Source organism: Phyllostomus hastatus, unplaced genomic scaffold (assembly GCF_019186645.2).
Source record: "Phyllostomus hastatus isolate PE091 unplaced genomic scaffold, TTU_PhHast_1.1 phas_contig_86, whole genome shotgun sequence".
Taxonomy (NCBI): domain Eukaryota; kingdom Metazoa; phylum Chordata; class Mammalia; order Chiroptera; family Phyllostomidae; genus Phyllostomus; species Phyllostomus hastatus.
In genome coordinates, this window is record NW_025333977.1 from 33,680,599 (window position 1) to 33,697,438 (window position 16,840).

At 38.6% G+C, this 16,840-nt stretch overlaps 1 protein-coding gene across 1 annotated transcript in view; it reads left to right on the forward strand.

Moving 5' to 3' along the window:
- MAP3K13 (mitogen-activated protein kinase kinase kinase 13) overlaps positions 1–16,840 on the forward strand; it is a 152,533-nt gene that overhangs the window by 109,301 nt on the left and 26,392 nt on the right. The window contains 6 exon segments of the mRNA XM_045850995.1: positions 5,222–5,405; positions 9,705–9,896; positions 13,433–13,591; positions 15,280–15,438; positions 15,999–16,062; positions 16,064–16,108. Coding sequence (XP_045706951.1) covers positions 5,222–5,405; positions 9,705–9,896; positions 13,433–13,591; positions 15,280–15,438; positions 15,999–16,062; positions 16,064–16,108 — 803 coding nt within the window.

The following is a 16,840-nucleotide window of genomic DNA, read 5'->3' on the forward strand; positions in this document are numbered from 1 at the left end:
GTAAGTGACTCAGTTGTTATGAGATCTCTCACTTTAAAATTTTGGAAAGGAAAAATATGGGCCAGAAGTAAGATTCTGTTTTATTTATTTTATAACTGAACATTGGACTCTGTGGCCTTCCCTTAAAAATATATTCATCTGTTTTCATCAGGACTGTTCACGCTTTTCCACCACAGCCAGTCGACACTGGTTACCATTAACCACTTTCTCATACATTCTGTTTTTCCGTTTGTGAAATACTTACCCCAAACCAATACCGCCCCCTCCTTGTATACCCCTTCTCCAAAGGCGCGTTGGGACTTACTGGTCCATCTGCCAGTTCCAGGTGTAGTTTTCAGGATTTGTCAGCCACAGTCTCCGTTCCAGCTCCATGCACAAGTTCTTTGTCGGTGCCTGGACTTTGCCTGTCCGCCTCTCTGTCTGGGTCTCTCTTTTTCATACACATCCTTCCATACTCTGCACATCCCACCTTTTCCCCGCCTCCATGATTTTAAGGCTTCAACAAAATTAAAAATTATTCCATGTCACACAAAGATTGGAGACTCCTATGTGAAGCAGTCTTATTATTTTTTGAGTTGGGGATAAAGATAAGCATAAAGAGGAAAATAAAAATGACTTGTCGTCCCACAATCTAGAGATAACCACCCTTCATTTATTATTTTTTTAAAGTTTCCTCTTCTTTGCTTAGACACAAAACCTACAAATATCTGCTTATGTGATAAACTGCATTTGGTTTTTAGGATCTTAACTTGTCCAGCCTGTCAATTATTTTGGTGGTAATTCGAAGGTCTCAGGATCCAAACACAGTATTGAGGTCCAGATGCATAAAAGGAATAAAAGACATGTTCTGTGTTTGTGAAGAGGAGCCTTGAAATTTTTATATTGTTCTGTAAACTTCTATTTAATTTGTCTTGCATTGGATTATGTGACTTGCAGAAAGGCTTATTGCAAGAATAAAAAAGCAACAGGCCTGGTCAGTGTAAGCTTACAAGGACACAGCAGCTGCCTAATTCTTCAGCAGGCGACAAGACATCCTATTGTGGGCTGGTGCTGTGTGGGCCGTAAAGGAGATTTGCTAGCAGCCAGAAACTAGGTGTAGATTTTTCCTTGTCAGCTCTGGGATCAGGGAGATAATCTTTAATCCTGGATTACAGTCAACCAAAGGATAGCACATGTAACAGATGTGCCCCTGCATTTGGTACTTATGAAGAAATTTCACTAGATTTTTAAAAGTTTTAAGGTCTTCATCTCCCATTTAGTTTGTTGGTAATGAAGTCCAAGTAAGGTAGTACTATGTGTAATTGGAATCTTTTCTCTCCAAATAGTTCCCAGTCTCAAAGCAAGCGTTGTCATTGGCATGTTTGAATAAACAAAGGAGAACTTACGCATTACAGCGGGTGGGCATGTGGCTCTTTCACCATCTTAAGAATCCTGGTGGATATTGGAATTAAGATAGTAGTCATAGTGATGAATCAGAGAGAAGATAAAAGCTGGGGAAGAGTACCAATGGGACAGGTGTAAGAGCAGCAGAAAGTCTGGGACTAACCCTGGAGGGAGCACAGCCAGTTGTCACTATTATGAGGTTAATGATCTCATTCATCAATTTCTCCTAATTCTTTGGTTCTCAAGCCGGCGGCGCTCAACCTACTGAGCCACACCAGCCAGGGCTCTCATAACATCTTACTGCTGTTTATTTGCCGTCATTTTTCTGATCCTTGCCTCCTTACTACATATTGACAGGGACATTGGGACAGGATGAGAAACCTAAATCACATCCGTCAGCTTTACTTCTGGTAATCAGTTCCACAGGTGGTGGAAGTATTCCTTTATTTTATCCTCTGTGTTTTTGTGTTACTAGTGCTATCCCCTTTGTTTTTTCATAGATCATTACTACTTGGTCGAATCACACAGGCAGGAACTGCTGTTGGCAGAGGACCTCTTCATTCCTTATATCCTCAGCCTTTGGTATTCAAGGGCCAAATTTGTGTTTTAATAATTCATTTACTTCTCATTTTATAAAAATACTTAATAAATGGCATTGTTTATTTAAAATATGGTAAACTGCAATGTAAGCATTATAAAATGACAGGAAAAGAAAGGGTTATTTAACAAATGGTTTTGTAGTCACTAAATAACAATATGGAAAAAAATTAATTTAAATCAGTCCTCACACCATACACCAAAATAAACTCAAGATGGTTGTAAAGGTTAAACTTTTTAAAAAATCAACTATAGATCAACTCTTAGAAGACAGAGTAGCCACTAGAAGAAATTATAAAGGAAATTTCAGGCAACCACAAAAATATTTTTTCAAAAATAATAACATTAAAAGAAAAAATATTTTAAAAAAGAAATTCTCTTCATATTTTGAAATAGAAAGGAATGTCCTTCAAATTTATGAGAACTACAAGACTCTACTGGGTAAGTGCACAAAGGATAAATTTGACAATTCATACAAAGCAGATGTGAGCATTAAACAAATGTAAAGAAAACATTCTTCATCACTGGCAATTAAAGTAGTACAAACTTATAAAACATTATTTTCTACCTGGATAAATTAGCCCCAAAAAATAATTGGCAATATTCATGGCTGGTAAAGTTGCTGTAAAAGACACACACACACACACACACACACACACACTGCTGCTGTCAGCAAAAACTAGAGGAAACATTTTGGAGAGTGATGCGGCGTGTGTACCGAGGGCCAGGAAGCTGTACTATTAAACCTAAGGATTGAGTTTGAGAAAATAATATAAAGAAAGAAAAAGTATTTAAATTTCGAATTTAAATTACCAAACAAAAAGATAGAAACACATAAGTACCAAAAAATGATACAGTAAACAATTAGTAAAGCTTATAACAAAAACTATATAAATACAAGGGGAATACATAATATATGAAAAAAATTATACATCACATACAAATTTTACATAACTGTAGACATATGAACAAAGACTAAAAGAGAAGATAAAACTGAGTTTGGGATGGGATATCAGATAAAAATGAGTGTTTTTCTGATATTTTCTAATGTTTCTAGTATTTAATAGTAAGTAAAGATTGACTAGATAGGGAAAAAAGACACCCAAAGATTGTGTAATTTTAATAGTTATTATAATAAAAATTGGGGTAACTTGGACTTCCATGAAGTTATTCAGAGAAATATTACCCACTTATGTTCTTAAATTTTTATTTTGTTTTAGAGGGGGAAGGGAGGAAAAAAGAGAGGGAGAGAAACATTGATTGGTTGCCTTCTGCCTTCCCCAGTTGGGGCGCCCCAGGCACGTACCCTGACCAGGAATCAACCTGCGACTTCTTGGTTTGTGGGACACCATCCAACCAACTGAGCTGTGCCAACCAGGGCTACGCAGTTATGTTCTTGCCCCATATCTTGTAATAGCACCTTATTTCACCCTCGGAATGGGCAAAATGACACTGTGTTGAGTTCTTCACTGGACCCCTAATAGTGAACTCTCTTGGTGCATGCCGCCACTGTCTGCGCTCTGTGTGTGCGGCACGGATAAGCCCAGGGGGATGAAAGTGAGGCTGCCTGAGACACTTAATGCTTGTCGCCATTAGAAGCCATAAAGAGACTGAAAACAGTCAAGTCTACAACATACTGCTTCGTCCCAAATCTCACTGGATAGTGTTTGTTCCTCTGGTGATTTCTTTTTCATGAGTTACTCATATTTTAGAAAGATTTTCTTTGATAGAGCATATAATCCCTTTCGGTAGAGCAGAAACCTTTAATACTGCTGAATGGGATGAATGTCCATGATATAAATGACCCTCACTATCATTTCTTTCTGCTCTACATGGTTATATTTTGAAGGTCATGTTTTAACCATTGTGATGAGAAGCCACATTTTATTAAGAGTCTACAGAATTTCTTTTAAACTAGAGAAAATTAGAGAAGAGGGAAATATCGTTCCCTTCTAAATACTGGTGAACTCTTTCTGCCCTAACTTCATGTGGTAAATGGTGAGTTGATTTGCTTTCAAGACCAGAATATCTTCAAAGCTACCTCAACGCTACCTTGTGCAGTGTTCTGCAAATAGCAGCCTTTTAGTGATCAGCTTCAGCAAGAATTTCTCATAACCTTTAACATTGTTATCCTCTGCTCCTCATTCCACAGGCTCCCAGCTCTTTGATGCTCATTTCTTACCAGTGCAGTGATAATGCACTGGTGGAAAGGGGGACAAGGAAAAGGATCAATGGATTATATTCTTCTTTTTAAGTTTCACAAGATCAAAGCACATATCAACTGAATTTTTGAGTGTTTTCTTTTAAATAGCATGTAATTCATGAGAAAAGTAATATATACTTATAGTTAAAATTTTAAAAAACAGAAAAGGATAAAGAGCAATATGAATCACTAATAACACCACCACTTAGAAATAACCCATTACATTTTTGGTGCAAAAAAAAAAATCAAACTCTAAGAAAAAGAGAAACTGGAAAATATTGGATCTGGATAAGTAAATTATCATGACTAATAACACTGTCCATTAATCAGGAGAGGCACTGTGGTATAGTGGAGAAAGCGCTGTCCCTGGAATCAGCCAGTTCCAGAGTTCTGCCATTTACCATCTGTATGAACTTACTTACCACCCTGCGTCTTAGTTTTCTCATCGTTAAATAAGCAGAGTAAGGCTGAACTTGTAGGGTCGTTGTAAGGATTAAGCACATGAGACATGTGAAGCACTATGCTAGTGTCTGGCAGGTAATAACTACTAAATAAAAAGTAAATACTGATACAGGTATTATGCATAATTAGGTCTTTAGGAGAGTATCATTGCACATTCATTCGGCAATAATTAACTGACCATCTGATGACAAATTCAAAGAAAAATGAAACAACGCTCACCACCGGTGACGGGGTAGGGATGGCAGTGTAGAGACAAATGGGGAGTAGACTGGACGTGCAAGCTTGAAGGGAGGAGGTGGGCGTATCAGTGTATGTTTTGTTTGGAGGAGAGTATACTGGAGATCTCTCATCTGCTTGATTTCACTGGCTAAAGATTGATACAAACAAATACATGGGGATATCCAATCTATAGTGCCAAGGCCCATAGAAAGGGTCTTGGGTGAGTTACAGTGGGAAAACAAAGGGTAGAGGTCATTTTGGGTGATATAAAGTTGGTACCTTCAGAGTGGCCTTGTAGAATGATCCCTAAGCAAATTCTGAGACCCCTTTAAGCTTGTTTCTCACTTGTGTGCCTAGATACTTGGGAAGTGCCATTTGAGGAGATCTCAGAGCTGCAGTGGCTGGGTAGTGGAGCCCAAGGAGCTGTCTTCCTGGGCAAGTTCCGAGCGGAGGAGGTGGCCATCAAGAAAGTGAGAGAGCAGAATGAGACGGATATCAAGCATTTGAGGAAGCTGAAGCACCCTAACATCATCGCTTTCAAGTAGGTCAAGGCTTTTTTTTCTTTCAAGAAACAGATTTTCTTTCCCTTAATAGATACAGATAAATTCCTGCTTTGAAAGACATGTTAAGAACATACTATACACTAAGCACTGTGCTAGGTGCTTTGGTAGGATACCAAAGAACTATTAAATTAGAATCATGTCTTAAGAATTTATAATCTAGAAGTTCTTCTTAACCAGGGGATGCCCTGCTTGGAAGGGATGCAGATGGGACAGAGATGGGGAAGTGGATTCCTGCCAAGCAGTCAGATCTGCTGCATCAACCTTATTTACCAGTAAGATGACAAAGGTCACCTCCAGGTGACCTGAACATCCTAAAATTCAGTTAACAAAGCTAACATCTAAGTGATCAGAGAACAATTAGTCCCTGTGTCATAGACATGCTTTGTATTAGTTCTGTTAGCGCCCCTTCTTAAATACAAGCTTGAATAACAGGTACCTTCAGAGTAGTTCTCCCTGCGTCATTGTTTGCCAAGTCACCTTTCAAGTGATTGCAAACACTCAGCTTTCTCAATGTAATGGTACAGAGTTATTGATGATAGTAAGTTGTGTGGTATTTTTATTTCACGAAGTAGTCCTTTTCAAGATCTTTATAGTTCATAGTATTATTTTCACAATATTGGTGGGGATCCCTAGCAAAAGGGGGAAAGCTCAAAGGTAAATTTTGGAATCACCAAGTTTGGCAGTGCTGAGCTCTAAATATGTACAATATTTTCTGTTGTGAGTTCCCTCTCTTACCAGCCTTCACATTTGCCCTGGGCTTGAACAAATGAATGGGGAGTGGTGTTAGAGAAAGGAAGAACAGGGAAAATAGTCTTTAGGTGGGATGAGAGTGTAGAAACATATATATATATAGCATGACCCATAAGGCTACAGTTAGAAGTGGAATAACTTACAAATCTACCTTCTCTAAATGGGAAGGAATTTCTCCCAGCCCCCAAGAGAGGATCCTTTCATAATACAATTCTCATTATAAAGCTAAACAGGCAACGTGATAATTTTTTATTGGAACCACATCCCCAAAGTAAGGAATAGAAATCTTAGGTACAGGTTTTATAGAGTGAGTTTAAATGAGTATTAAGGCCGGGTTTTGATTCCTAAACAAGGCCCCTGATGGAAAGAGGAAGAAGAGAAGCATTTAACTGGGAGGCTAAGCAAAGTGCTTGGATTTATTTCCTTGTGGGAGGAACATCCTTGCAGAGTGCGTGGGATGGAGCTTCAGCTGCTGGAGGGATTCTGTCACTGGTTGCCCTAGTTGGGCCAAGAGGATGTGAGACTAAAACAAAATGCTCTAGAGACCAATTCTGATCTTTCCAAAGATGATAATTCCAGAAGACAATAGGAGGATTATTTTTAAGCAGACTGCCAGAAACTCACTGCTTTCTTTCATTCTACCTCACTGAGAGGATCTTCACTCCCTGTATGCCACACTGTCCTAAATGGAAGGAAGGGCCTTCCATTTGACTTCCATTTAATTACCACTTCCATTTTGAAGCCTCAGCCACTAGGCTGCGGGGTTGGAGACACAGAACATTCCATAGATTAGCATGGCCTTTTGGCCTCCTGAAATGAAACAGGCTGTCTCTCAGGTCAGAGGGCTTCCCAGGTAGAATTGTGTCCTCAGAGGATGGGTATGAGATGCTTTATTTTTTTCCTTCCTTTCTTTTGTTTCTTCCTTCTTCTCCACAGTCCTTTCCCCCACCTCACCCTCTGACCCGCCTGCCTGCATATGTACTTTTCAGCATATTGGACAAACATTGCCATGTTGGTGCCCAACTCTTAGGCTGAAGATGCTTGAATAGTCTTTACCTCTACATGGAAAACAATAGTGAGACTGTGTCCCTGGCCCATCACACCACACTCTTGGGCATTGTGCAGTGTTATGTTTGCAGCCATCTGTGCCATGTGTTGCTTGGCCAATGAATCATTCAGGACCGTCTGGAAGACATAAAGGCAAGATTAGATTATAGTACATCTCTCTGGATACTGCTTTTTCATGCTTACAGCTCCTTTTGAAGTAAGAACCATCTACAAAGGGAAAGAGCAAGGAAAGAATACTATATTCTTTTTTCTTCCAATTTTTTAAGCAATCTTTTAAGAAAACTCAGCCTGACTCTTCCTAATGGAATTGAGTGCCAAGGGGAAGAAAAGGTAGCAATTAGAAGTGATTATGGAGCTGTTATTTATAGCTGGTAAGAAGCCTTGTCATAGTACAGGGCTGACGGAATGATTGTTCCTCGTTCGTCAGTCAGGGAAGATGAAAAGTGCCTAACATGTCACTGCCAGACCCTTTCTGCCCATATTCATGTGACAAGTTAAGACATACCAGAACAGGATACTGAATAGCTTCAAACAAATATTTATTTTGATATTCTTAAGCATATTACATTATTCCTGCCTTACTCACTGTTTCTCTGTAATGAAAATTAACTTGTCTCCGCTGTTGCCATACACTCCTGCTCCACTGAGGTTTCCTAAAAGTCAAGTAACAGAAAACCTGAAAAAAGGTTTTCAGTAAAAACCAAGATGAGGATTCTGGGTAGCTTAGAAAATGATGGAGAGTAATAGAAAGAGCTTCATGGCATTTGACAGGCACATCAAAGCAGGAAAAATGAAGACTAATGATTTGATTTCTGTATAACCTGCTAGTGTTATAAGACTTGCACAGGATCACAAGCCATCGTGGCCTCTAAAGTGCTCCTCACTTACAGCAGCCCAAGAGATGAAGGACGGGCAGTGAGGGCTGGCTGAGGACTTTAGCTGGGCGTCTTGTAGATAGACAACTCTAGATAGTTTTATAGGAAGGCATATATGCCATTGAGGATGGGACACAGAGAATTGCACATGGCCATTTTTCTTCTCTTTTCTCATCCTCAGAAACAAACTACGAATTAGAGTTAATATGATTATTCCCACTTTATAAGGTGACAATATGAATGTAGGAATTCCCAACATGCTTGTCGATACTGATGTTAAAGAGCTGAAAGAGAGGTGGTGTGGTGTACGGAGTAGAAGAGTGTGGCTTTGAAGTTAAACATACTGGGTTTGAATACCAGCTCTGTCGCTTATGAGTGGTCTGAACCAGAACAAGTCACTGCCCCTCTCTGAACACTACCTGTGAAAATGAAAAAGGCAATATCTATCTTAGAGCAGACTAAATAAAACAAATAAACATGTCAATATTCCTGACAAATAGAAGATGTTCTTTCACGTTACTGCCCCTCCGACCCCTGGCTTCTGCACATGTTCGTGGGAAGGCTTTATCAGCAAAAGAAAGTTAAGATGAAGTTAAGAACCATTTGTCACCATTTGGACTTGCTGGGCACATCCAGGCCTTGTGGTAGACAGAAAAGAACGTAAAGACCTCTCCCTTCAAGGAGCCTGTAATCTGTATCAAGAGAGAAAAATCACATATAAAAAACTGATGGCTGCTATGTAGCACTGACATTTAGAGAAGAGAGAGACATTTTTGGCCTGGAATGATCAGGAAGGGCTTCGTGCAAGATGTAGGAACCGATGGAAACACAGGCTGCATGGGTATAGAACACATTGTGTCGTGTTATTTTTATTCTGAACAGAAGTGTTTTTTAAAGACTATCTAATATAGAAATTTCTTTCTTTGATCCTCAGTCTAGTTAGTTGTCTTAAATTTGAGCAGTTTAAAAGTTAACAAATAAAGAGTAATAAATAAAGAGTAACAAAAAAGAGTAAGAGTTTATTTAAATTCTCTCTTTCGGCACACTGTGTTAAAACCCTCTATTTAATTCTCAAAGGAAGATATTTATATCACTCTTAACAATCTAAAACCACATAATGTGCAGCCCATACAAAGCCCCGTGAAAGGGCGCGCTCTCTGTCCCAGGATGGAATGGCCCACAGAAAAAGCACCAGGTACAGCACAGGATATAGATACCTAAAGTGAGCAAAACAAACCAAAGTTGTCTATATGTATAATAGAAAAACCTGTAGACTAGAGGGTTTTTAAATGCTAATTTAAGAATCAGAAGTGAACACACAGTACAATATACAGATGATGTGCCATAGAATTAAACACCTTAAATTTATGTAATTTTATTAACCAATGCCATCCCAATAAATTCAATTTAAAAAATTATGTCATCAAAAAGAATCAGGAAAGATTATCTATATATATTTTTAAATAATTTCAATAGAGAATTGGTCCTGATTAAATTTATGAAATACTCCTAAAATATGAATACACGTATGTTTGTTTCTATGTGTGTACTGTATTTACAAACACGTTTGTGTTTCCCTGGCAGGGGTGTGTGTACTCAGGCCCCGTGCTATTGCATCATCATGGAATACTGCGCCCACGGGCAGCTCTATGAGGTGTTACGGGCTGGCAGGAAGATCACACCTCGATTGCTAGTAGACTGGTCCACGGGAATTGCAAGTGGAATGAATTATTTGCACCTTCACAAAATTATTCATCGTGATCTCAAGTCACCCAAGTGAGTAATGGAGTTAATTTTTCAGCCACTTTGTTTTATTGCTTTGAGATGAGGAATTCCACCAGCCACAGCTGAGGTTTTCAGACATTGTACTTTTGGTTCAGTTTAAATCAGCACACTGGGTGGTGCAATTCACATACCTTTTGGATTATTGTGACCTACTTACTTATCTGTATGGCAGATATGTTCAGGCACCTGACACTAGTTTTCCCATTTTGTTGCTTTTTAATTGTGCAATTATGAAATAATTCATTATCTGGAGTGCTTGCCTTCTATCATTTTGAATGATTAATGCCAAACTTCCTCACTTCAAGGCTTGATTTGTTGTTTTCCTACGTGTTTCCCAAAAAAGCCATTTTTTAAAAATTGAATTTCAGAAATGTATTTAATACAATCAGATAACAGTGAATGAATAAGAAACAAAAGCAAAGAGAAAATAAAAACATTAGAACTAAAACTTGTTCACAAAATGTATAAGGTTCTGTGGAGTTGTTAGAGGTAGACTATATAGTTGGCTTCAGATTTTTTAGAGTCTAAGCAAAGAGGGGGGAAGGAAGGAAGGAAGGAAGGAAGGAAGGAAGGAAGGAAGGAAGGAAGGAAGGAAGGAAGGAAGGAAGGAAAAGAAAGACAAGGCTCATAAGGTTCATAGTGTTCATAAGAAAAATACAAACTGATTATTTAAGAGAAGCAAGCTGTTTCTAGTAATCTCTGTTATCAAAATGATTACTTGGCTACTAATAACCACTTAAGAGGAGTGTTTATTCAGGTCTTCAAATTGCATAAAGGAAAGAAAGGAGTTGATAAAATGGTATATTTCATCCCTGACTGGTGTGGCTCAGTGGACTGAGTACTAGCCTATGAACTCAAAGGTCACCAGTTCGATTCCCAGTCAGGGCACATGCCTGGGTTACAGGCTGGGTTCCTGGTTGGGAGTGTTTCTCTCTCCTTCTCCCTCCCTTACCCTTTAAAAATAAGTAAATAAACTCTTTTTAAAAATTGTTTATTTCACTGTAGCTCCTATTTTTAAACATTATTTTTATTCTTTCTCATCACATTTGGTTTGGAGAACCAGAAAAAGATTAATCTTTTCTCAAAAACATATTTACATGTGCTTTTATGATTTACAGCATATTTTTATATCCATTATCACACCTGCTTTGATCTTGGTGAAAACTGTATGGAATAGATATAGCAAGCATTATTATTCATATTTTATATAAGAGAAACTAGGACTCAGAGCCCAAAGTCATGGAGCTAGGACCTGAACTCAGAACTTTTGGACTAAAGACCACTGCTTCCTACATCATCGTGTGAAGGTGAGGGATTCACAAGGAGTCCTGCCTCTTCTCCATGAAAGACACAAATCAGTTTTTGATTATGAACTTCAGTGAGTTCTTATTTATCACCATAGATCTCAACAATGTTTATTATAATCAACAGCTCACCGAACAGCCTCCCTCTTGCTTTACTTGCAAATAATCTTATTATATAGTGTTCATTCCTTCTTTCTACGGTGTTAACCGAACCTGTTGCTTTTATCATCCACCACGTACACATAAAATTCTTGCCAGAGTCCTCTTTGAATGGTTTTCTTTTGAATCATCTTATTCTCCTTGAGAACTAATTTTAGAGGAAGACATCGGGAGGTTTCAGAATATGTAGAAGCCACGTGCTTCTCTCTTTAACTCCTGTCATGGAGAGAATAGAAGAAGTTGGTTACCCAGTAAGCTTCTCCCTCTGTTATCAGTACCCGCCTGAACCCCAGGCAGGTCGGCTCTCCTTGGGTTCCCAGCTAACTTTGAAAAAACAAAGATCAGTCTGGCTTGCTGTGAAGAGAGATTTTGTTACCTACGTGAAATATTTAAGCCATGTGATCTTTGTCTCAGAGAAGATTTCAGAAAAGTTCTGACATCGTATCTCCTCTAGTCTGCTCCCACATTCGTTCCCGCGTGTCACGCCCATGGGTCCCACGGTGAGCAGCACGGGGGACACAGGAGGGGAGGTTCCACTGTTTGTTTGTTTGTTTTTCTGGTGGCTAATCACCTTCTCTGAATGGTTTATGATACCATCAGTTCTCCAATTATCTCAAACTGCTCGTAGTATTTTAATCCTCATGCATTTTCACCAAGACTAACACCATTAAATCAAAATTGTGTGAATTTTAATAACAGGTGCAAAACCAGGACTTGGATGTGGGTGAAAGTGTTCTAACACAATTGTAAACACTGAGCTGTTTGGTAAACAGAGAACTACTTGACATTGACAGGGAGGGAAGTCCCTGGTTCAAACGAGAAGGGAGGAGACAGACTGAGAAGTTTCCTATTTTCTCACTGCCTTGATTCTGATACTATTGGAATATTAAGCTTTCTTATTGTTAAAAGTAGGTCCCTAGATCATTAAGCCTCTGAACCCCTAACTCACTGACATTCTGAAGTTCTAAATAGCCTGTTTCAAGCGAAGTCGGTCTAGTGTGGGAGGATGTTAATTTGTGGGATTTGACTGGTTCCAGGGTATGTTCGTCTTTGAAGCTAGCAAAAGCAGCTTGCTCCAGGTCACATTTCAGATAACTTCCATGAAAATTAACACATGAGTTTTGTGGAATCTACTTAAGGTTAAATTTATTCCTGCTTGTCCTCATCAACATTAGTGGAATCCCAGGATACTTATCAGCCTTTTAATGGAACGACTCTCAAGTATCATGACCCCATGCATGATTTTGGCTGGCTGTCATTTAAACAGTGTTTTTATTCTTTTTTTAAGATTTTATTTATTTACTTTTAGAAAGAAGGGAAGTGAGGGAGAAAGAGAGGGAGAGAAACATTGGCCCTCAACCCAGGCATGTGCCCTGACTGGGAACTGAACCCACGACCCTTCGGTTTGCAGGCCAGTGCTCAATCCACTGAGCTGTACCAGCCAGGGCTAAACAGTGTTTTTAAAAAAGTGTTTTCCTAGTGGGTTGTCTGAGGCTGGCAGGGTAGAAACCAATATTTATTGAGCATGGGCGTTTTACTTATCTCATTTAATTCAAACAAAAATTCTATGAGGCCATTATTACAGGTCCATATTCCTTATCCAAAACTCTTGGAATCAGGTGATTTCAAGAAGGTAACAGTGTATTACCTTACCCGCGCCCAGCAAAGACTGGGGCACACCCTATAATCAGCTGCATTCATGTCTGTAGCAAAAATTATATGCACTGTTTTCAGAGCATTTTGCATTTTTGAATTGTGGATAAGATAGTATGAACTGAATTGTCTCCATCTTATAGATGAGAATAGTAGCTTAGAAGAATTAAGTTGGCAAAGCTCACGCAGTGGTGGAGGCAGGATAAAACCAGGTGTAAAAGCCCGCTATTCTGTGCTACCTCATGAGTATGGATGGTGGTGTTTCTAGTGTACTGCTAATGTCCTAGTAATATTGGAACTGATAAGCTGAATTCTACAAGGTAGGAGGCAGCAAAGTCTTTGGTTGCCAGTTTGAGTCATGTGTTTTCATTAATACTAATGATCTGGATATTCTCTTATTTCTTTTTAAAGTGTTTTAGTGACTCACACAGATGCAGTAAAAATTTCAGATTTTGGTACCTCAAAGGAACTCAGCGATAAAAGTACCAAGATGTCCTTCGCTGGCACAGTCGCATGGATGGCACCAGAGGTGATACGAAATGAACCCGTCTCTGAGAAAGTCGATATATGGTGAGTGGCACCGTCTATGCGAAGTAGAAAGTCTTTTCCCATTTTCACCCTGTCAGCATTTTCCTCCATCAACACTTCTACTGCCCCAAGTATTCTTTTGTGTTACTCGCTTCCCGTTGATTGCAGTCTCACGTTAGCTGAGGTGCTACCCAGTACAACAATGACCTGGTGAAAAGGGTTGAGGTAGGAATTAGAGTGACTATCCATTCAGCAAGTCATCAGTTTTGGGGACCCTCAGAGACCATGTTGAACTTTCTGGAAAATAGAAAGGTTACTTTAAGTAACCATTTAGTGTAAAAGTCTTCCTGAAATACATTACATAATTCTCGCCTCCTTAAATAAAATACTTCAAAGTTCACCCGTTCTTGGTGACTCAGACCATCGCTGGTACATCAGTGACCCGCTGATGTGATGCAGTCATGCGCTTCAGGCCTGCTCGAGTCGTGCAGTGCGGTTTGCCCTTCCATTACACAGCCCCTGTGGGCTATGTTTTGTTGTTGTTGTCACTGTTGTTATTGGCCTTTTGTAATCTGTATCTATTTTTCCTCCAAATATTTGCTATGAACAGTGTATTTCCCTGTAGCTTGCTTTTCTTACCTTCTTAAAATTGACTACCAATAACTTTAAGCTTAAAATCAAAATAATAGCATATATTAAAATTTCACGTGACACCAAAATAAATAAGATAAAGAAGAAATGTGGGATCACTTGTAATTTGGGTAATTATTACAAATGTGCCCTCTTTAGGGATTATGCCAATTTATGTTCCCAACAGAAATATATAAGAGTGTTTTCTCAGTTTCACCAACCAAGTTAAACTTTTAGATTTTTGCCAACCATGTAGGTAAAAAAAGGTATCTTTGGTGAAATTTAATTTTCGTTCCTTTTCTTATAAGTAAGGTCGTATATTTTTCATGTTTACAAACCATCTGTAATTTCTTATTTGTGAACTGTTCTTATTCTTTGTTAAGCTTCCTGATTTCTACTCTTATCCATTATAAAAGTATATTATATATGAGAAGATTAGCCTTTTGTGTATTTGAATTACAGATACCTTTTACATTTTGTTATTTTGCTTATGGTGGAGATTTTTTCCATGCCAGATTTTTTTTTAATGCAGTTTAGCTTATCATTTTCATCTTTAAAGCCTTCTGGACTTCATAATTAGAAAAGCCTTCAACACTCTAAGGGTTTTTTTTAATTTCCCATGTATTTTTCCAGGATTTGTATGGTTTCATTTTTTATATCTAAATCTTTGATTCATTAGGAATTCATCTTTATGTAAGATGGCATATACATTTAATTTTCTCCTCAGTTGTCCCAACAACATTAATTGAATAATCAATTTTTCCCCACTGGTTTGGGATGTCAGTTTTATCAATACACAATTCCTATGTGTATTCGGTCTATTCCTGGATTTCTGTTCCATTCCATTAGTCTGGCTGTCTCTCCATGCACCAGCGTTAACTACGGAAGCCTTATAACATAACATGTCTTAATGTCTGGTAGGTGATGTTGGTTACCCCTCATTGACTTTCTTTTTTAGAGTTTTCCTGGCTGTTTCATTTTTCTTGTAGCAGCATTAGAATTTTAAAACTGGGTACATTTGATTAAAAATTAATAAAGAACTAAAATACAAATCAGTCTTTCTGAAATGTCTTCTGTGCATGTTCCTGGCACCACTGCAGGTCTTTCGGCGTGGTGCTGTGGGAGCTGCTGACAGGGGAGATCCCGTACAAAGACGTAGACTCTTCCGCCATTATTTGGGGTGTTGGAAGCAATAGTCTACACCTTCCAGTTCCTTCCACTTGCCCTGATGGGTTCAAAATCCTTATGAAACAGACATGGTAAGAAATATATTTCTCCCTATAATCTCTTTTACTTTCTTCCTCAAAACTGTATTTGAAACTTCTCTAAAACTGCAGAGAAGTCTCTAATGTGTATTGGGAGTGAATCACCTGGTAGCATAACACAAGGAGCCTTGGCATTATTTATAAATAAAGAATTTAGTATGCTTTGAAATAGTAGACCTTAGTAAATGATAGCTATTATTATTTTACCAGTCTTAAGGGATCATTATCAAACAGGCCACTGGTCCTAAGATTTTCATTTCATCAACACTGCCTGAGATATAGCCACACGTGGAGTCAAAAATGTTTTTCATAAAGTAGAATAAAACCTTGGCTGGGTAGCTCAGTTGGTCAGAGCATCATTCCTATATACCAAGGTTGCAGGTTTAATCCCAGGTCAGGGCACGTACAAGAAAGCAATGAATGCATAAATAAGCAGAACAACAAAGTAATGTTTCTTTCTTTAAAATCAGTAAAAAATAAATAAAGTAGAATAAGGTCTTTATCCTCCTGGATATAACTTCTGAAATTCACAAGCTGCCTGCTTTTACTTTTAGGCAAAGTAAACCTCGCAACCGACCTTCCTTTCGGCAGACGCTCATGCATTTAGACATCGCGTCTCATGGATGTTCTTGCCACGCCGCAAGAAACTTACTTCAAGTCTCAGGTGAGTCTGGAAACCTCTACCAGGTGCTACTGAACAGACAGACAGGGAACTCTCATTGAGAAAAAGTCATTCTTAGAAGACGGCTATTCTGATTCTGATAATAATTATACAACTCCATTCATTGTGAAACTGTGATACCTCATACAGATGACATTTTGGAGTTTTTAAGCACATACACTATTATCTCATTTGAAAAAGACGTGTATCAGAACTGATCTTTATGTGGGTTCTGGTGAAACTGTCAAAGAGAAGAAGAAGATATGAAAAAACTGTAATGTACACACATTCGAATTAGAATTATTATTGAACTTCATGAAAGTATTACTGTCTTTGAAGTAGAAAAACTAAAGTACAGAGTAGGGAAGTTAAATACCAGAAGGAGCCCATGATGGAATTAGGTCTAGAGAGAACTTTTCTCTAATTTTATATGTCATTTAGTAGTATTAATTAAAATGTTATTTAATGTATCTGTTAGCTTTTACTGCATTACAAACCAATCTAAAACTTATGGCTTAAAGCAATAAGCTTTTGTTGAGCTCACCGTTTAGTGGGTTGGGAATTCAGGTGAAGTGGTTCTTTCTGCTGGCTCTGGGCTCACTCACATGTTTGCAGTCAGTCGCCAGGTCATCTGGGGGGCTGTCAGGTTCCAGATGGCCTCATTCACAAGTCTGGCTGGCTGGTAGCTAGAGCACCTCAGTCCTGCCCCACGTGGCCCGGCCAACCCAAATGGAG